General features: G+C 36.8%; 1 protein-coding gene across 4 annotated transcripts in view; it reads left to right on the top strand.

Moving 5' to 3' along the window:
- The window catches only part of DNAH12 (dynein axonemal heavy chain 12), a 227759-nt gene that overhangs the window by 53781 nt on the left and 151546 nt on the right, over positions 1 to 22432 (top strand). For all 4 annotated transcript variants that reach the window (XM_047849470.1, XM_047849472.1, XM_047849471.1 and 1 more), the window contains 12 exons: positions 7103 to 7288; positions 8422 to 8622; positions 9655 to 9849; positions 12524 to 12645; positions 12745 to 13027; positions 15300 to 15419; positions 15950 to 16106; positions 16331 to 16503; positions 20195 to 20347; positions 20858 to 21097; positions 21439 to 21684; positions 22257 to 22376. In XM_047849470.1, coding sequence (XP_047705426.1) covers positions 7103 to 7288; positions 8422 to 8622; positions 9655 to 9849; positions 12524 to 12645; positions 12745 to 13027; positions 15300 to 15419; positions 15950 to 16106; positions 16331 to 16503; positions 20195 to 20347; positions 20858 to 21097; positions 21439 to 21684; positions 22257 to 22376 — 2196 coding nt within the window. The remainder of the gene's footprint in view (positions 1 to 7102; positions 7289 to 8421; positions 8623 to 9654; positions 9850 to 12523; positions 12646 to 12744; positions 13028 to 15299; positions 15420 to 15949; positions 16107 to 16330; positions 16504 to 20194; positions 20348 to 20857; positions 21098 to 21438; positions 21685 to 22256; positions 22377 to 22432) is intronic.

The following is a 22432-nucleotide window of genomic DNA, read 5'->3' as shown; positions in this document are numbered from 1 at the left end:
CAAAGCAGGCTCCAGGCTGAGCCCGATGCAGGGCTTGAACCCACGAACCACGAGATCATGACCTGAGCCGAAGCCAGACACTTAACTGACTGAGCCACCGAAACACCCTAAAAAAAATTTTTTTTAATTTATTCATTTTTGAGAGTCAGAGAGAGACAGACCATGAGCGGGGGAGGGACAGAGAGAGAGGGAGACACAGAATCCAAAGCAGGCTCCAGGCTCTGAGCTGTCAGCACAGAGCTGGACGCAGGCCCTGAACCCACAAACCGTGAGATCATGATGTGAGCTGAAGTCAGACACTTAACCAACTGAGCCACCCAGGCATCCCCATATTTATATTTTCTTTGGAAATACATCTGTTTAAATCCTTTGCCCATTTTTAAATTGAGTGGTTATTTGTCTCTTATTTAATTGTAGTTTGGTTTTTTTTTTTTTTTTGTATATTCTAGAGATAAGTCCCTTATTAAATATATGATTTAAAAAATTTGGGGGGGCGCCTGGGTGGCTTGGTCGGTTAAGTGTCCGACTTCGGCTCAGGTCATGATCTCACGGTCCGTGAGTTCAAGCCCCACGTTGGGCCCTGTGCTGACAGCTCAGAGCCTGGAGCCTGTTTCGGATTCTGTGTCTCCCTGTCTCTCTGCTCCTCCCCTGTTCATGCTCTGTCTCTGTCTGTCTCAAAAAAATAAATGAGGGGTGCCTGGGTGACGCAGTCGGTTAAGCGTCCGACTTCAGCCAGGTCACGATCTCGCGGTCCGGGAGTTCGAGCCCCGTGTCAGGCTCTGGGCTGATGGCTCAGAGCCTGGAGCTTGTTTCCGATTCTGTGTCTCCCTCTCTCTCTGCCCCTCCCCCATTCATGCTGTCTCTCTCTGTCTTAAAAATAAATAAACGTTGAAAAAAAAAATTAAAAAAAAAAATAAAAAAAAATAAATAAACGTTAAAAAAAATTAAAAAAAAAATTTGGGAACACCTGGGTGGCTCAGTCAGTTGAATGTCTGACTCTTGATTTTGGGCTGGGTCATGGGATCAAGCCCCACATCAGGCTCTGCACTGAACATAGAGCCTGCTTGGGATTCTCTCTCTCTCCCTCTGTTCCTCTCCCCTGCTCACACACATGCTCTCTCTCTCTCTCTCTCTAAAATGGGGGGGGGGGAGAAAAAAATTTTCTCCCATTTATTCTGTGGATTGTCTTTTATTATTTTATTTTTTAAATATATTTTAGGTATCAGGTTTTATTAAAAAGTGCATTTTGATTAATTTATGATCTAGGTAAGCTGTTAAGATATCAGTATACTCTCTGAGGCACCTGGGTGTATAAGTCTGTTAGCGTCTGACTCTTGGTTTCAGCTCAGGTCATGATCTCACGGTTTTATAAGTTCAAGCCCCATGTCGGGCTCTGCTCTGGCACCACAGAGCCTGCTTGGGATTCTCTCTCTCCCTCTGTCTGTGCCCCTCCCTCACTCACGCTGTCTCCCTCTCTCTCAAAATAAATAAATAAACTTAAAAAAATATAAAAAAAAGATATCACTATACTCTCTGGAATAATAACTTCATAAATATTTAAAACAAAATTTTAAAAGCCTCTTTATTTCCTTCACCATTATTGTTTTACAATACACATATCACCTTGTGAATACAAAAAAAAAACCCTCTGGATGATAATTCTGCTACATGTCAAATACAGAATATATATATATATATATATATATATATATATATATATATATATATATACTTCTTTATTCTTAAAAACTATTTTGTTCTCCACACTGGCAAGTATAGAATAGAATACTCCCAAACATACTTATGTTAGGAGTAAAACTTAGAGTTATATGCAGTTTCTGCACAAATATATTTTAAAGAAATAGATCTCTGTTTGTTATTCACCAACAAAATTGTCATGAGAGTGTGGATAATTAATTTATAGCTTTCAAGTTTTAGTTAAGTGATCATTTTCAAAACTCTTTTTAAAAACAAAATATTGATGGCTGTTTTCATTGTGATCTGTGGATTGTCTTTTAGTTTTTTTTGATGATGTGTTTTGAAGCACAGAGGTTTTAAATTCTGATGATGTCTCATTTATATATATATTTTTCTTTTGTTGCTTGTGCTTTTGGAAGACATGAAATCTCTTAAAGATTTTCATTTAGTTTGTCTTTAGAAAAATCTTTCTTCCATATTTTCTTTGGATAGGGACAACCCAGGAATGGCCCCTTTGTGTCTATGATATTGCTGTTCACAGCTTTTGTTGACAGACCTAGCACAAACTTGGGAAGAGTGTTGCTATATGCTGCATCTAGGACAGCAGCTCTTAGCTTTGCCTATCTTAGTTATGCTGTGCATTTTTTACTTGTGTACCATATTCTATTTGTCCCTAATATCTTGGAATTTTTCTGAGAAGTGGAGCAACAATGCAGTATCAACTTATTAAAATACATTTAAACCTTAGGCACACCTGGGGGGCTCAGTCAGTTGAGCATCGGACTTCAGCTCAGGTCATGATCTCACAGTTCCTGAGTTCAAGCACCGCATCAGGCTCACTGCTGTCAGCTGAGTCTCCTTCTGATCCTCTGTCCTCCTCTCTCTCTGCCCATCCCCCCTTTCTCTCTCTTTCTCTCTCAAATGAATAAAACTTAAAAAATTTTTTTAAACATTAAAAAAAGGAAGCTGGCATTGCATTGAATCTTTAGATTGACTTGGGAAGATCGCTGTCTTAACAATATTAATTCTTTCAATATATGAGCAAGGAGTATTTTTACTTTTACTTGGCCTTCTTTAATTTCATTTAACAATTATTTGTAATTTTAGTCTACAAACGTTGCATTTCTTTTATCAAATTTACTCTCGAGTATTTTGTATTTCTTGATGCTATTGTACATGAGATTTTTTCCCTTACTTTCAATTTTGGGTTGTTTATTGCTAGTTTATACAAACACAAGTAATTTTTGTATGTTGATGTTGTATCCTGCAATCTTGCTGAACTCATCTATTAGTTTTAACAGTTCTTAAATAAATTCCTTTTTGGGGCACGTGGCTAGCTCAGTTGGTGGAACATATGACTCTTGAGGTCAGGGTTGTAAGTTTGAGCACCATATTGGGTGTAGAGATTACTGAAATATAGAATAAAAAAAAAGAAATGAATTCCATAGAATTTTCTATATACAAGATCATGTAATCTGTAAATAGAGGTAGTTTTATGTTTTTCTTTCCAATCTAATTGTCTTTTATTTATTTTTCTCACATAATTAGTGGCTTAGATATTGACATTAGAGTCTTACAGTTTAAAATTGTTGTTGTCCAGTTCACACAAATTGGCTTCTGCCTCTCAGAGAGAACACAATGTGGAAAGAGAAATAGGCTGTGAACAACTGGTTGTAGTACGAGGTAGAATAAGGCAATTCATAGGTAGAGGATGGTAGCATCCTCTGAAAGAATAGGGCACGGAGCAATTAATTTTGTCATTTGGAAAACAGGTAAGGCTTTACTAAGGAGGTGACCAGAAGTGCAAGTATAATTTTGTTGGGCTTTGAATTGGATTGGGAAGAGGAAAAGATAAGTATTCTTTCTTTATCTTTGTTAGCAAATTTTTATTATCCAATACTTGGAGAATATATGTTACATATATGTAAGCTATGAAGAAAATGAACACCCATGAACCCTCCCCTCTTCTTTAAAATTAAAAGAGGGGCGCCTGGGTGGCGCAGTCGGTTAAGCGTCCGACTTCAGCCAGGTCACGATCTCGCGGTCCGGGAGTTCGAGCCCGCGTCGGGCTCTGGGCTGATGGCTCAGAGCCTGGAGCCTGTTTCTGATTCTGTGTCTCCCTCTCTCTCTGCCCCTCCCCCGTTCGTGCTCTGTCTCTCTCTGTCTCAAAAAAATAAATAAACGTTGAAAAAAATAAAATAAAACTTAAAAAAAAAATTAAATTAAATTAAAAGATCATCAATACTCTTGCTTCCTTCTATGTGATCCTTCCCTATTTTAAGCCCCTTAATCTCCCTTGAAGATAAGTGTGTCATAAATTCTGTTTGTATTTCTCTTTTTTGTTGTTAATTCACATTTGTATGTAACAATTTATAAAAACATATCATCTGTATGTAGTCTTCTGTGACTTGATTTTCTTCACTTAACATTATGTTTCTAAAACTCATCCATGTCTTGGGAATGACTGTAGTCGTTCATTTTCACTGCTATATATTATTGCTTACTTATCTAATTTATTGATTTTCCTACTTAGAGTCATATGAACAAAAAATCCCTGCCCTCAAAGTACTTACATTTCATATTTCTTCTTCTGTGAAATGTCTATTAATGCCCTTTGACTCGTTTGTTATTTTTGTTTCAGTATTTGTTTCCATTGTTTTTGTTGTTAATTTATATATTCTGAATAATAATCCTTTGTCACTTATATAATAATGAATCTATCAGTGTGTGGTATACATCTCTATTTAGATTTTCTTTCACATCTTTTTTTTTTTTTAAATAAGTTTATTTATTTTGAGAGACAGTGCAAGTGGGGAAGGGCAGAGAGAGAAGGAGAGAGGGAATCCCAAGCAGGCTCCATGCTGTCAGCACAGAACCCAATGAGGGGCTTGAACTCATCAAACCATGAGGTTATGACCCGAGCCGAAACCAAGAGTCTGACGCTTAACCCACTGAGCCATCCAGGTGCCCCAGGTTTTCTTTAACATAGTTTCTCCGAAATAACTTTGCACAGCTTTCATTTAATTTATCCCTAGGTACGGAGGCCTAGGTGGCTTATTTGGAAGAGCATGTGACTCTCGACCTCACGGTTGTGGGTTCAAGCCCCACACTGGGTGTAGAGATTACTAAAAAAGAAATAAGCTTAAATTTTTTTCAAAATAATTTATCCTTACGTACTTTATTTTGTTGTTGCTATCATAAATTCATCTTTTTGTTAATTATGCTTTTTATCTGTGGCTTGTATTCAGTGGTTCTTTTAACTTTCTTTATATTAATTTAATATCCAGTCATTGTACACAGACAACAATTTGCGAACAATGTTAGGGTTTTTTTTTCTCATTATACCCTCCAGGTCCATCCATGTTACAAATGGTATGATCTCATTCATTTTTATGTCTGAGTAATATTCCATTGTATATATACACCACATCCTCTTTCTCCATTCATCTATTTATGGACACTTGGGTGCTTCTATATCTTTGCTGTTGTAAATAATGCTGCAGTAAACATAGAGGTGCACGTATCTTTTTGAATTTGTGTTTTTGTTTTCTTTGGGTAGTTTTGTTTTTTAAATTTCTATTCCCCATATCTTTTTTTTTAGAGTATCTAAGTTTCTTCACATTTTATTATTTTATAATGCTAATAAGTGCCTTGTATTCTATATATAAAAACTAATTCTAGCCAACCTTGGATTTTAGCTTTTGATGAGTCATATATTGAGCCAAACACAAAGGAAAGATATCAGGAATAGATTTTGTAATTTTATATTCTTGAAAAAGAACCCTTTATATATCATGACTTACTTTAAGGATTCCAGTTAAGATCATTCTTAAAATTTTCCTTATCAAATTAATGTTTTTAGTTAAATCTCAGTAACATTTGAATATTGATCAAAATGAATTCCACTCATTCTTTTTTTTTTTGAAGTCACAAAATGATTTTATTAATAACACTTGTGACTTACTTGGTTTTTTTATTAACTAATTAATTTAAAAAATTTTGCATCCAAGTTAGTTAGCATACAGTGCAACAATGATTTCAGGAGTAGATTCTAGTGATTCATGCCCTATGTATGACACCCAGTGCTGATCCCACCCATTTAGCCCATCCCCTCATCAACAACCCCTCCAGCAACCCTCAGTTTGTTCTCTGTATTTAAGAGTCTCTTATGTTTTGTCCCCCTCCTTGTTTTTATATTATTTTTGCTTCCCTTCCCTAATGTTCATCTGTTTTGTACCTTAAATTCCTCACATAAGTGAAGTCGTATATTTGTCTTTCTCTAATTTCACTTAGCATAGTACCCCCTAGTTTCATCCATGTAGTTGTAAATGGCAAGATTTCATTCTTTCTGATGGCTGAGTAATACTCCACTGTATATATATATATCCCACATCTTCTTTATCCATTCATCTGTTGATGGACATTTGGGCTGTTTCCATACTTTGGCTACTGTCGATAGTGCTGCTCTAAACATGGGGGTGCATCTACCCCTTTGAAACAGCACACCTGTATCCCTTGGATAAACAACTAGTAGTGCAACTGCTGGGTCGTAGGGTAGTTCTATTTTTAATTTTTTGAGGAAACTCCATGCTGTTTTCCAGAGTGGCTGCACTAGTTTGCATTCCCACCAGCAGTGCAAAAGAGATCCTCTTTCTCTGCATCCTTGCCAACATCTGTTGTTGCCTGAGTTGTTAATTTTAGCCGTTCTGACTGGTGTCATCCCCATATCTTTTATGTATGTATGTATGTATGTATGTATGTTACTTCACTGGCTGGGACACTCAATACAATGTTGATTAGAAGTAGTAACAATAACTATGCTTATCTTCTTCCTGATTTTAAAGAACATGTCCTAATGTCAACATCAAGAATGATGAACTAAGTGTTTTCACTTGATGTTTCATTTTCACCTCCAAACATAAGTTACATTTTGGCATTTTGGTGCAGGCCATTCCCGCATTTATGTTATGTGTGTAGGTGTGCGTATTTATAATTTATGTTATATATTTATACATTTATAAATATATATATTACCATAAATATTTATATATTTATGTTGATATATATATACATAAAACAGCTTTGTGTTTCTATAATAATACCACACTTTTAATTAGCATAATTTTATCACATACTTTAATATTCTATGGAACATTTACTCCTCTTCTTTTTTGCTCTTATAATTTTCCAGGCTATTTCTAAATGTTTATTTGTGCAGATGAACTTTAGAATCATTTTGTTAGTTTCTCTTCTCCTCCAAATCTAATTGGGATTTTGATTGGACTAGTCAAATATGTTAAATAATCTCAAGAAACTTTTATACTATTGAGGTTTCATCTATAAAATCTATGTGTGTGGGTTAGTCAAAAGAGTGACTCATTATTGTTTATACTTTCACTGTTAGGACTATATCCCTACTGTCTCCATCTTGTGCAATCCAGGAATGAGAGCTCGTCACTGGAAGCAGATATCAGAAATTGTAGGCTATGACTTGACTCCAGACTCTGGAACTACACTGAGAAAAATTTTAAAATTAAACCTTACACCATACTTGGAAAAATTTGAAGTGATAAGTGCAGGTGCAAGCAAGGTAAATATGAAGATCAACTGAAATACTTTATTTGATGAGTTTTTTAATAAAATAATCACAGTTTTTTGTTGGGGTTGAGTGTATGGTACTGGATAGCAATGGGAGGAGATGGGGGAACCTGACAGAAGACCACTCTTCCCTCTCTCCCCACCCCACAAAGTGTGTGCTTCTATATTACTTCTTTGTCCTGAATCCAGGCTAGAAATGGCTCCTTTGACCTCTTCATGTGTGTGTTGGCATTTGATGTGTCTGCATTCTAGCAGAATAAGTACAGTCTTCCAGGGTTCTTAAAATATACAAAGGCATTTCAGACTATAGACTGCAGAAAGGCCACTTCAGAGAAGGTCCAGCAGCTATTTTATTCTGGTGTCTATTTTAATACTGGCAGCGGTAGTTTTCACAGCAAGTGAATTTTTTAAAACTACACTATTATTCTTTTTTTAATTTAATTTTTATTTTTTTAAATTTACATCCAAATTAGTTAGCATATAGTGATATAGTTAGCATATATAGTGATATAGTTAGCATACAATGATTTCAGGAGTAGATTCCTTAGTGCCCCTTACCCATTTAGCCCATCCCCCCCCCATAACTCCTCCAGTAACCCTCAGTTTGTGCTCCATATTTATAAGTCTCTTATGTTTTGTCCCCCTCCCTGTTTTTATATTATTTTTGTTTCCCTTCCCTTATGTTTATCTGCAAAACTACTATATTATTCTTAGGAATTTTTTAATTGTTTAAGAAATCTTTTTAAACCTAAAGACAGTTACAGTGTCGCCACAGATTATGTTAAGAGAATTATGTGTAGGGGTGCCTGGGTGGCTCATTGGTTAAGCGTCAGACTTTGGCTCAGGTCATGATCTCACAGTTCGTGGGTTCGAGCCCTGCATCGGGCTCTGTGCTGACAGCTCAGAGCCTGGAGCCTGCTTTGAATTCTGTGTCTCCTTCTGTTTCTGCCCTTCCCCCACTCACACTCTGTCTCTCGCTCTCAAAAAATAAATAAAACATTAAAAAAATTAAAAAAAAAAAAGAATTACTGTGTAATGCACTCATTACTGGATTCACCAGGGAAAAGTTGGTACAGTAAATAAGACCTTCCTTCACTAACTTATTCTTTCTTTTCTCCCTTTTAGGAATTTTCACTAGAGAAAGCCATGCATACAATGATAGGAACCTGGGATGATACTGCTTTTCATATAACTCCATATCGTGATACTGGAGTCTCTATTCTTTCTTCAGTAGATGAGATTCAGACTCTCCTTGATGATCAAATTATAAAAACTCAGACAATGAGAGGCTCACCTTTCATCAAACCATTTGAAAAAGAGATCAAGGTATGTCAAATATGATAGTTTCCGGTTATTTATAAAAGCTATAAGCTTGGGGTGCCCAAGTGGTTCAATCAGTTAAGCGTCCAGCTGGATCTCTCAGCTCCAGTCTTAATCTCAGGGTTGTGAGTTCAAGTGCTGTGTTGGGCTCTATGCTGGGTATGGAGGCTACTTAAAAAAAAAAAACAAAACCCAAAAACTGTAATCTTATTACATATATATTACTGTGGAAATAAGTCAGTTTGTGGATAGGTTTGGGTGAAATATAGGAACGGATATTTAAAAATTAATGTGGAACCATATAGAACAGATCTGAAACATTAGCACCCACAAGATATGAGTAGCACCCTCACTTCAACAGTTGTGACAAATGTAAATGTCTCTAGACATTGTCAAATGTCCCTTGAGGTGGAGGGTGAAATAGTCACTAGGTTGATAACCACTGGTATACAGCAGGGTATTACTGGATGCTTTTCAGACTTGGGATGATTCCCTAGAGATTAGGAGTTTAGTGTAAGTAACTGCAGTCATTTCCAATGGTGAGTTCCAATGATTTAGGAAAACTTTGGACTTCCTAAAGTTTTTCTAAGTCCATGTGATTCCCATAAGTGACGTTGAGCTGTTTTGCATTGATTTAAAAATAACAGTGAATTTTATTTATTTATTTATTTATTTATTTATTATTTTTATTTTTATTTTTATTTATTTTTTTTTTTTAATTTTTTTTTCAACGTTTATTTATTTTGGGGACAGAGAGAGACAGAGCATGAATGGGCGAGGGGCAGAGAGAGAGGGAGACACAGAATCGGAAACAGGCTCCAGGCTCCGAGCCATCAGCCCAGAGCACGACGCGGGGCTCGAACTCACGGACCGCGAGATCGTGACCTGGCTGAAGTCGGACGCTTAACCGACTGCGCCACCCAGGCGCCCCTTATTTATTATTTTTAAATAACAGTGAATTTTAAGTAAATATTCCTTGTTGTAATTTATGGGTTTTCTTTAATGATTGGAATTTAGTACAGTGTGCTTTTCATTAAGGCCTGGGAAGACCGTTTGATTCGAATACAAGAAACGATTGATGAATGGTTAAAAGTACAAGCTCAGTGGCTGTACTTGGAGCCCATTTTTTGTTCTGAGGATATCATGCAACAGATGCCAGAAGAAGGGCGTCAGTTTCAGACAGTAGACAGACATTGGAGAGATATCATGAAGTTTTGTAAAAAAGATCCCAAGGTGAAGTGTTTGTTTTCTCTCTTACAAATAAAGAGGACCTTTCATTTTGGCTATTAAAGAAAGCATTTGTTTTTGTTGTTTTTTTTTCTGGTTACAAAAACAAAACCTGCTCTTTGAATACAAACTGGAAAGTTCAGAAAAATATAAGAAAGCACAAAGCATTAAAATAATTTTACTTTTCAATTCTTATAATAAACTACTTGTAACTCTAGCAGTGGAGCTGACTCACAAATGTACATTTAACTCACTTGACTATGGCACATACTGACTGCTGTTCTTCTCTTGTAAAATGAAATAAGATAGAGAGAGAAAGGAGTAGCAGGGAGAGAGAGAGATAGAGAATGAGTATAGGTGATTCACCTGATATTCCACTTAATGACTCTATATTCTTGGGAGTGATAGGAATAAAGAATCTGCAATTTTGGGATGCCTGGGTGGCTTGGTTGGCTGAACATCTGTCCGACTTTTTTTTTTTTTTTTTAATGTTTATTCAGTTTTGAGAGAGAAAGAGAGACAAAAAGAAAGGTGTTGTGAGCAGGGAAGGGGCAGGGGCAGGGGGACAGAGGATCTGATGCAGTCTCTGAGCTGTGAGCAGTGAGCCTGATGTGGGGCTCAAACTCAACCATGAGGTCATGACTTGAGCCAAAGTTGGAAGCTTAACCGACTGAGCCATGCAGGTGTCCCAAATGTCCAATTCTTGCTGTCAGCTCAGGTCGAGATCCCAGGATCGTGGAATCAAGCCCCGTGTTGGTTTCTATGCTGCAGGGAGCCTGCTTAAGATTCCTATTTCTCTGCTTCCGCCCCTCTCCCCTGCTCACGCACTCTCTCTCTAAAATACTTTTTTTTTAATTAAAAAAATTTTTTCAGTTCTCTCAGTTGACCTCACTTGCTATGTGTCTCTCCTAGTAACTATAGCACCTTGCTGAGTGTGATTCTCATGTTGAAAGACAGACTATGTATTTTTCATGCACATAGTATACATAGTCCATAGATAAGCATCCACTTTTTTAATCTGGCATTCAACTTAAGAAATAACAATTTGTTTCAATGCTGGGTGAAAATTAGCCATGCTGGACTTCTTGAGAGTCAATAGTACACTGAAATTTATGAGTTTTGAGGATTTTGTCTTACACATTGACTTTAGAACCTTTGTGAAACATGATTTGTTATAGACCAGAAGTCAGTATATTTTTTCTGCAGTGGACCAGATGATAAATATTTTAGACTTTGTGAGACAGGCAGTCTTTTTTGCAAGTACTCAACTCTGCCATTGTAGTAGGGAGAAAGCAGCCTGAGACCATATGTAACTGAATGGATGTGTCTGTGCTACAGTCAACTGTTTCTGGACAGTGACATTTTCACATGCCATGAAATATGATTTTTCTCTTAATTCTTTCAAAATTTTTTAAATTTTAAAACATTCTTTAATGTTTATTTATTTTTGAGAGAAAGAGACAGAGCATGAGTGGGAGAGGGACAGAGAGATAGGGAGACACAGAACTGGAAGCAGGCTCTGGGCTCTGAGCTTTCAGCACAGAGCCCGATGCGGGGCTCAAACTCACAAGCGGTGAGATCATGACCTGAGCCGAAGTCAGGTGCTTAACCACCTGAGCCACCCAGGTGCCCCTCTTTCAACCTTAAAAAAAGTTTTTTTTAATGTTCATTTATTTTTTTTTATTAAAAAAATTTTTTTTCAACGTTTTTTTATTTATTTTTGGGACAGAGAGAGACAGAGCATGAACGGGGGAGGGGCAGAGAGAGAGGGAGACACAGAATCGGAAACAGGCTCCAGGCTCCGAGCCATCAGCCCAGAGCCTGACGCGGGGCTCGAACTCCCGGACCGCGAGATCGTGACCTGGCTGAAGTCGGACGCTTAACCGACTGCGCCACCCAGGCACCCCCATGTTCATTTATTTTTGAGAGAGAGAGAGATAGAGAGAGAGAGACAGAGTGTGAACAGGCGAGGGGCAGAGACAGAGAGAGACACAGAATCCGAAGCAGGCTCCAGTCTCTGAGCTGTCAGCACAGAGCCCGATGCAGGTCTCAAGCTCAAACTGTGAGATCATGACCTGAGCTGAAGTCGGACACTTAACCAACTGAGCCACCCAGGTGTCCCAATTCTTTCAATCTTTTAAAAGTATAAAAATAATTCTTAGTTCACAGGTTGTACAAAAACTGGCAGCATAGTGTATTCATATATCAAAACATCAAGTTGTATACCTTAACTATATAAAATTTTTATTTGTCAATTATACCTTATAAAGCTGAAAAAAAAAAAAAGAAAGAAAGAAAGACACTGGCAGCAGGTTGGATTTAGCCCATGGGATACAATTTGCCAACTCATACTGTAGATTGTTAAGTTTATAGTTGATGGTTATAAATGTAAAAATTAAACCACACACTATCCTAACAGGCTTTTCCCACATCATTCAGAACAATATAGGAGAAATAAAAATGTGCATGAGAGTCATAACTTCTCATTTGTAACTTGCGTCCTTGGATAAGAATATTTATGATTTATTGAATTATAATAGTTTTACATTACAAAAAATTTACAATTTTCATAAGCCTTTTGACATTTCTACATTTTTGACATATACTATAGATTAATGCATAGGTCTTATAATTATATCTGGTATGTAAGTGCTGACCTGAACAAATGTGTATCTTTTAGGTCCTTGCTGCTACTTCTTTAACAGGTTTATTGGAAAAATTGCAGAACTGCAATGAACTTTTGGAGAAAATTATGAAAGGGCTCAATGCGTATCTTGAAAAAAAACGGCTTTTCTTCCCTCGGTATGATGGATAATTAATTGTGCTGTAATTAAAATTATTTTCTGATATGTGATGAATTAATTATAACTAAAGCATTTGTATTTGCATGTTTTTCTCTAGTTTTTTCTTCTTATCTAATGATGAAATGTTAGAGATTTTGTCAGAGACCAAAGATCCACTAAGAGTTCAGCCTCATTTAAAAAAATGCTTTGAGGGCATTGCTAAACTGGAATTCCTTCCCAATTTGGACATTAAGGCCATGTATAGCTCTGAAGGGGAGCGAGTGGAACTGATTGCACTTATTTCCACGTCTGCAGCACGAGGTGCTGTGGAAAAGTGGCTCGTTCAAGTGGAAGATTTAATGCTCCGGAGTATTCACGATGTGATCGCTGCAGCCAGGCTGGTATGTTTCCTGAGATTTAATGTACACCATATATTCTGTGAATGCTTTCTTTTTAGGAGGTTTTGAATGTGTGCTGGTAAATTAACACTTACAGTTCTTACTGTGTAAAGCCATTATTTTTTACTCTTTGTTTCTAACATTATTAAGATAATGATATTAGTTAAGAATTGATAACAGTATATAATTAAGTGCTACAAAAGACAATAGGTGTTATGAGAAAGAATAGGCAAGGTATATATAATTTAGAATATGGAGAGGGGGACGTTTCTAGTGATAGGTTCTTGGAGGAAGTGAAATTGAAAGTGAGACCCAAAGTAGGAATTCACCAGATAAAGAGAAAGTAGGAGAACATCTAGGTAGTCTGTATACAGCCCCTGGGATCAAAAAGAACCTCAGATGGGGGTATTAAATGAACTGTCTACTGCTGTTTACACCTAAACAATTACTTAGAAACTGGAAGTGAGATGAACAAACATTAAAAGAGGGTATATAATATTTGAAAAAAATGTAACACCTAAGCACTACATGTAACTTACTTATGCTAATCCAATTAACCTAATCTACTATTAATATTGAATAATAAAATTCAGTATATTTCTGTCTTTAGGACCACAAAGGAACAGTTATGTAGTTAAAAAAAGAAGTTATTTAAAAAATTTTTTAAATGTTTTTATTTATTTTTGAAGGAGAGAGAGAGACAGAGCATGAGCAGGGGAGGGGCAGAGAGAGAGGGAGACAGAATCCAAAGCAGGCTCCAGGCTCTGAGCTGTCAGCACAGGACCTGATGCAGTGCTCAAACCCACGAACCATGAGGTCATGACCTGAGCCAAAGTCGGACGCTTAACTGACTGAGCCACCCAGGCACCCCCCAAAAAAGTTATTTTAAAAGGCATTGCAGATTTATAATCCAGTGACTCACTTTATATGAGTGAGGTATCCATTTTCCTTCATCCTATAATGCTCATCTTACTACAATGGCTGTTGTATTCAGCTTCAGGGTTCCTGAAGATAAATCTTGACTTTTTCTCCCCCTTTTCCATTTGTGATCCCAAACAGATTAAAACACATAGGAAAAAAAAAATCAACATTATCCATGAAAGTATTTTCTTTATTAGTACAGAAATATTTTCTCTATGTATCTGGCAATAGCTCATACATTCTTTGAAACTTGTCATTTGTTTTTATTTTTAAACATTCCTAATAAAACACATTTAAGTAATAATATGTTTCTATCCTTATGTTTAACACCATTTTATCTAAGATGGTGTTATTGTATTAAAAATATAGTTTCTGGGGCGTCTGGGTGGCTCAATCGGTTAGGCGTCCTACTTCAGCTCGGGTCATGATCTCACAGCTCGTGGATTCGAGCCCTGTTTTGGGCCCTGTGCTGACAGTTCAGAGCCTGGAGCCTGCTTTGGATTCTGTGTCTCCCTGTATCTCTCTGCCCCACCCCTGCTTGCACTCTGTCTCTCTCTCTCAAAATAATAAACATTTAAAAACATTTTTTAAATATAGTTTCCATTAGCATCAACTTCAAATTTTGTTCTGCAGTTATATTTTTTCCATTTATAATTTGAATCTACTATTATCACATGAAGCAGGTTATTGTTTTTAAAGGTTAAACTCTGCCCCACTCCAAATCCATTTTAATGTATTTTGAACATAAAAATATTAAGAGAAAGGAGAGCATGCTTTGAACTCAAAAGCACAGATAGTTAAATTATGTATAATTCAACAAATATTTAATTGTTCAAAATATAACTCTAGTCATGTAAGTTTTTAGAAAAGCTATGGATAAATCATATAGGGGTTCTAACTACTAATCCAGTTTCCCACTAGATTGTATAGTCTCCTTTTCAATTATACCTGGCATCAATATATATAATCTATTAGACTTATTTTTTTATGGATTAATAAAACCCTTATATTTCATTATAATAGGAGTAGTATGCATTCTATGTAGAAAACTTGACAACTTCTCATAGCAAAGCAACATAAAAATCATAAAGAAATCAATTTCCAGAAGAATCAACAATAAATTCTTCCAGAGACAACTGATTGTTAACATATTAGTGTTCATCTTCCCATTCTTTTATGAATAAACAAATGATTAAAAAACATAATTAATAACAATTTTTCTTTTAGTCATCTAAAAGTTTTCATGACTATGTGATATTTTAACCTGTGAAATGTACCAAATATTTCAGACATTTAGCTTTTTTTCCCCCCCTTCCATTATCTTTAAAGTTAGGAATGCATTTTAATTATTCAGGCTTATCCAGAATCTGCAAGAAGAGACTGGGTTCTAGAGTGGCCTGGACAAGTTGTCCTTTGTGTTTCTCAAATGTTCTGGACTTCTGAGACACAAGAAGTTATAAGTGGTGGGACAGAGGTAAAGCTTTTTTTTTTTTTTTTTTTTTTAACATAACATCCTTTTCTACTGCTATGTTTCTTAGTTGGCTTATCTATTCTTTGTAACGGCAGTCTTCCCACCAGTTTGTACAGGTGGCATTAAAATTATACAATTCTTTGGGGTGCCTGAGTGGCTCAGTCAGTTAAGCACCCAACTCTTGATTTCAGCTCAGGTCATGACCTCATGGTTCCTGAGTTCAAGCCCCACGTCAGGCTCTGCACTGACAGTGAGAAGCCTGTTTGGGATTCTCTCTCTGGCGCTCCCATGCTTGTGCGCTCTCTCTCTCTCTCTCTCTCAAAATAAATAAATAAACATTAAGAAATTAAATTTACAATTCTTTGAAAATGTGTTCTTAGTGTTTTATGAAGCTTAGGCAAACTCACTCTGTTCTGTAATTAATTTCTGTACTGAAATATATTATGATGTCAAAATTGTTTTGTAAAAGGGTGTATAAAATACAGGTTTTAGCTACTGTATACCATTAGTTTAATTGCTTTTTTATTTTGTAGGCATTAAAGAAGTACTATCAGGAACTCCAGAATCAACTGAATGATATTGTAGCACTGGTAAGGGGAAAACTGTCGAAGCAGACCAGGACTACTCTGGGGGCTTTGGTTACAATTGATGTCCATGCTAGAGACGTGGTCATGGACATGATTGATATGGGTATGTGACTCTTTTCTTTAATATTAAAGGTAAATATTAATAGCTTCTAGAAACAAAGATTTATACTGTACATCTTTTCCTCACAAGGTTTGTTTTATGTCATCTTTTCTATAAACTGGAAAACAAATTATTTTAATATTTGCTATTATAAAAAATGATAGAATACCTATTTTTCAAATTATTTTTACATTTCAGGATTGTCTCTTTTACTTTCTTCTTTCTAGGTGTCTCACATGACACAGATTTTCAGTGGCTTGCTCAGCTTCGATATTATTGGGAATATGACAATGCTCGAGTTCGTATCATTAATTGCAATGTAAAATATGCTTATGAATATCTTGGTAATTCACCTCGACTTGTCATTACTCCTCTAACTGACAGGTGTTACAGAACATTGGTATGCATTTAAATTATTTCAATTCATACATTAAAGATTACTTTTTGGTGTGGTGTCATGTTTCCTTGTCCAAATTTAACATGGCTGTCCTCATTTTATTCTTTTATCTGTAATAGTTGAATAGAGCTATCCCTTCCTAATCCCAATTCCCTTTATGTGAAACTATAGCAATGAATATTTACTTCTGGGTGCTTTTGTAGAATACAAGTGTTTGGATTCTAATGTTTGAAAATCATGAGTCATTACCATTCGGGATAATTAGAAAAAGAAGGTATTAGAGATTTAAAGAGAAAACTGGAGCTTCAGGGAATGGATTTGGTTTTTGTGAGACTCCTGGGAGACATGACAGGAAGATGAATAAAGGCCATCTGGGCCTTAGAACTCCAAGTTAGTTCTTTTTTTTTTTTTTTAATTTTTATTTATTTTTGAGAGAGAGAGAGAGAGAGAGTGAGCAGGGGAGGGGCACAGAGAGAGGGAGACACAGAATGTGAAGCAGGCTCCAGGCTCTGAGCTGTCAGCACAGAGCCTGATGTGGGGCTTGAACCCATGAACCATGAGATCATGACCTGAGCTGAAGTCAGAAGCTTAACCGACTGAGTCATCCAGGCGCCCCCCGTCCCCCTCCCCCTGCTTTTTTAAATGTTTATTTAGTTTTGAGAGTGAGACACAGCATGAGTGGGGAAGGAGCGGAGAGGGCGGGGTGGGGGTGGGGAGGGGGGCACACAGAATCCTAGGCAGGCTCCAGGCTCTGAGCTGTCAGCACCGAGCCGGACACGGGGCTCAAGTTCACCAACCGCAAGATCATGACGTGAGCCAAAGTTGGACGCTTACCCGACTGAGCTACCCAGGCACCCCTAAAGAGTTAGGTGTGTTGAATAGGAGGGAGAGAGCTGAAATGTAGGGGGTGGTGATAAGGTCTGTGCTTGTTGAGAAGTTAGGACTATAAAAAATGAAGTTAGGACTATAAAAAATCCCAAACACCTTGGAATAAGGTTGCTGTGTAAAATACAGGATTCTCAGGTAAATTTGAATTTCAAATAATTTCTTAGTATAAGTGTGTTCCAAATATCATACAGGACATACTTCCACTAAAAAATTATTCATTGTTTATCTGAAATTCAAATTTAACTGGGAATTCTGTATTTTTATTTGCTAAGTCTGGCAACCCTACCTGGAAATTGAGGAGAAGCATCAAGAAACACCAATCCACCTGTGCTGAGTAAGTGAAATTAAAGTATCTTTGACTGAGTTCTCTAGAAGCAGAGATGAAATGGGGGATTCTTGGGTAAATGATTTACTAGGGAATGCTTTCAGTAAAAGCCTGTAGGGAAGTGAGGAAAACAGGGAAAAGTAAAGATTAGTTTTAACAGATGTACAGATTTAGCCTGATCTCAGGGGGAGCTTTGGAGCATGGATGGCATTATGGGGGTACCCCTCTTTAAGGCAAGGGGCCTGGCTTTTATATCTCCTTATGGCCCTTGGCTATCAGTCACCCCTGGGGTTAGGGGTATGAAAATTAAGAAAGGCAAACCTCACTAAAATGGAGTTGGGAGGCCATGAAGGAGAAGCTCTCAAGCCCTACTACCGTTCATCATCAATTGCAAAACCAACAGGAGGAGATGTACTTTACATTCCTGACAGGAAGAAACATGTACTTGATTACCCCAGCAGGAATAAGGATTTTGTTCTTGTCTGGCAAGATCCCAGCCATTGAGAAACTGTCACAACTCAGCCAATGAAAAGCCACTACACTTGGAACTCCCAGTTTCCTCCAATGGACTTCTTGTTTATAGTGGCCCCTCCCAAAGCCCCCCTTTCCTCTATAAAAGAGCATTCCTCTCCTCTGTTTCCTAGAGTTGCCTGTGGTTTTGCAGCAGTTTGTGTGTCAAGAATTGCAATTGTCTGCTGTTTCCATGTAAACCCATTTTTTTTTTTTTTTTTTTTTTTTTGCTGGTAAACTGACAGGTTTACTTTGAAAGGTAAAGCTTTCAGGTGAGGAAGCTTTCAGGTATTTGCAGATAAGGTAGCTCCTATTAGTCAAGGGCAATTTTCAGGAGAAAAGGACAGTTGTGAGCTATTTGTAGCTGATTCAGCAATTGGAAGATAGAGGCAATGGCTAGTAAAGGCTGCCAATGCAGCTGTGATACAATATTTCACCAAACCACCTATTTTCTTGGAAAGCTGCCTGAGGGCAGGGACCATGTCTGTCTTGGTTTCTACTCTAGTAGTGAACAGGTACATGGTCAATCCCTAAATATTTGTTGTGTAAATGAATCTCAATCTTCTGTGTCCTATGTGGGACCTTGGTGAAATCAGAAGCTGTGAATATTTGTGGAAGCTCACAGCTTCCAGTTGTAAGATCAGAATCCCATTAAACTTGTATATAATGTTAGACATTGAAAAATTTGTAAGCATTTTCTTGAAATAATGAAGGAAAAACCTGAGGTTTCCAGCAATCAAGTTAATGGGCATTAACGGTATAGCATTTATTACAAACTTAAGGTGGGTAAAATATTAATATAGCCTTTAATCAAAAATTTTATTTTTATTTTATTATTAAATTATTAATTTTAAAAAAATTTTTATTTTTGAGAGAGAGAGAGAGTGCAAGCTGGGGAGGGGCAGAGAGAGAGGGAACACAGAATCTGAAGCAGGCTCCAGGCTGTGAGCTATCAGCACAGAGCCCAATGTCGGGCTTGGACTCATGGACTGCGAGATCATGACCTGAGCCAAAGTCAGATGCTTAACCAACCGAGACACCCAGGAACCCCTTAAATTATTTTTTAATAGATCCTTCTTTTTAGAGAAGTTTCAGTTTCATAGCAAAATTAGTACAGCAAAAGAAAGTACAGAGAGTTCCCACATATCCCTTACCTCCTCGTATGTACAGCTTTAGTCCTTTAACCCTATTTTTTTTTAAAGGAGTTAAATTTTACAAACTCTTATACTAGTTTTCTTGAAATAAACCCCATAGTTGGAGTTGGCTATAATTTATATGCTTCTAAAAATTTCCAACCATTGTTCTAGTCCTTTTGGGGAAGAATTCAGGAAGAATTCAGTTACTGCTGATATTGTTCTTAAGGGGCTTACAGACTAATTGGGAGAAAAAAAACCAATGTACAAAATTAATGTAAGGCAAGGTAGACAGTGATCCTACTGGTAAGAGAAGTACAAAACAGTGTTGTAGGAATGGAGAAAATGGAGAACATGCCAAGAATGAAATGCCATAGCCAGGGTGAATTATAGACAAAGTTATATGATAGGTATTGTGTCTCTTCCAATTGATGGGCTCCCATTTACAACACTCATTTTCAGGTGTTGACTTTTGGCAGCTAGCCATGGAGATTGTTATTAATGATCTCCACAACAATCTCTAGTTAAACCTTTCTGACCAAATGTTAATACCTCAAGGCTAGATTCTTTTTGTTTTTAAAGGCAAATGGGATACCCATGACATACTATAATACAAGGAGATTTTGATACATTTTTACTTTTTCTGGAACTGCTTTTTCCTTATGCAGCTGAAAAATTGCATAGTAAAAATTAACTGAACAGTATGATTGTATTAGTGCCTCTTTGAAGCTACACAAATAAGACTCAATCCATTTTCTAAGCAATCGTCTATTATATAGTTATTTTTTTTTTGTCCAGTTATGCAAGGATTTCTTTCAAAATGTATGTTCCTTTTCAGATAGGTGCCTTCTATTTAAACCTTGGAGGAGCTCCAGAGGGGCCAGCAGGCACAGGAAAAACTGAAACTACCAAGGACTTGGCTAAAGCTCTTGCTGTCCAATGTGTGGTGTTCAACTGTTCAGATGGGCTAGATTATCTAGCCATGGGAAAGGTAAAGTTTCATATTAAATGTTACAAATCTATAGCTATGTCCAACTGGATAATCTGAACATTTAAACATTATGTGAATATGGTTTATGCATTGCTTGAACTTCAGTTATAGAGGTAAACACATTCTTTTTTTTTTAAAAGGGTTTTATTTATTTATTTATTTTTAGAAAAATAAAAATTGTGACCAGTAAATTTTAAAAAATAATTAATTAATTAATTTTTAAATTTACATATAGCACCATATAGCACAACAATGAATTCAGGAGTAGATTCCAGGGATTCATCCTCTATGTATAACACCCAGTGCTCATCCCAAGTGTCTTCCTTAAAGTTCCTTACCCATTTAGCCCATCGCCCCTCCCACAAACCCCTCTGCCCTCTATAAGACATTCTTTTTATCCGAAGGGATTATTAGTCTTCATTTTCAGTTTTGACTTAAAAGATTAAATATTTGTTTAACAGATGATGCCCCGTCATATGAAAACTCATCTCCTTTTTTTATTGTCCTTAGTTTTTTAAAGGATTGGCTTCTTCTGGTGCTTGGGCTTGCTTTGATGAATTTAATCGAATTGAGTTGGAAGTGTTGTCAGTGGTAGCTCAACAGATCCTTTGCATTCAGAGAGCCATTCAACAGAAACTGGATGTGTTTATTTTTGAAGGGACAGAACTTAAGCTCAATCCAAACTGTTTTGTAGCTATCACGATGAATCCTGGCTATGCAGGACGTTCTGAATTGCCAGACAATCTTAAGGTAATATTTTATAAGAATATAAATTTGTTAATCAAAAATAACAGCATAATCCACTCAAAATGGTGTGATTTTCCCACATGTATTTGTAAATCTCCCCTTTGCCTCTTACAATAGCTGTAAGGTAAACCTCTAAAAACATTTTTTGGGTGTCTAACACATATTAAAGTATGTGAAACCATTAGAACACTACTGAGAAAAAAAACCCCACAGAGATAGTGAAATCTTGCTGCATTGGGGGAATAAATGTGAATGTCCCTGCATTCTGTTGGGGTGCTTGTGCTCATCTTTTAAAAAAATGGTTTCCTTTAAAAATAATATATTTCGTTCATTATATACTTCAGGTTCTTTTTAGAACAGTGGCTATGATGGTTCCAAACTATGCCCTCATAGCAGAAATCTCCCTCTACTCCTATGGATTTTTGAATGCGAAACCTCTGTCCGTGAAGATCGTGATGACCTACAGGCTTTGCTCAGAGCAGCTCTCCTCACAGTTTCATTACGACTATGGAATGCGAGCAGTAAAAGCGGTTTTAGTGGCTGCTGGAAACCTTAAACTAAAATTTCCAAATGAAAATGAAGATATACTTGTAAGTATTAAATATATACACCGTGAAAGCTTCAGTAGAAGATCTTTTTTTGTTTTGTTTTGTTTTGATTTTAGGAAGGTTGATCTGGAGCTATAAATAGGCAAATAAGAAAGTTGTTGCTTTGAGCTTTTTTTTTAATTTTTTAAAAAATTATTTATTTATTTTTGAGACAGAGAGAGACAGAGCATGAACGGGGGAGGGTCAGAGAGAGAGGGAGACACAGAATCTGAAACAGGCTCCAGGCTCTGAGCTGTCAGCACAGAGCCCGACGCAGGCTCGAACTCATGGACTGTGAGCAGGCTCGAACTCATGGACTGTGAGATCATGACCTGAGCCAAAGTTGGACACTTAACCGACTGAGCTACCCAGGTGCCCCTGCTTTGAGCCTTTTTATGTGAGGTTGAAATAATAGTTTGGGGTTATGTTATTCATTATACTTTATATGAATATAAAGTTGGTGTTTTAGTAGGGGGATTCCATAGAAGAATGTGAAAGGAACTTCGACTTTTGGTGGTGGGGAGGGTGAGGAATAAGGACAATTAATTTCTATTGCACTATTTGGATGATTTTAGCTTCTTCGATCAATTAAGGATGTAAATGAACCGAAGTTTCTATCACATGATGTCCCCTTATTTAATGGAATAACTAGTGATCTGTTTCCTGGTATTAAACTTCCTGAAGCTGACTATCATGTAAGTAAACCTGTGAGAATGACTTATTTTGCAAATAAATTTATCTGATCACTCAG

The sequence above is a fragment of the Prionailurus viverrinus genome, chromosome A2 (genome assembly GCF_022837055.1).
Source record: "Prionailurus viverrinus isolate Anna chromosome A2, UM_Priviv_1.0, whole genome shotgun sequence".
In the NCBI taxonomy this organism is placed as follows: domain Eukaryota; kingdom Metazoa; phylum Chordata; class Mammalia; order Carnivora; family Felidae; genus Prionailurus; species Prionailurus viverrinus.
The sequence above is the reverse complement of the archived record's forward strand: the minus strand, read 5'-3'. Positions and strand labels throughout refer to the sequence as shown.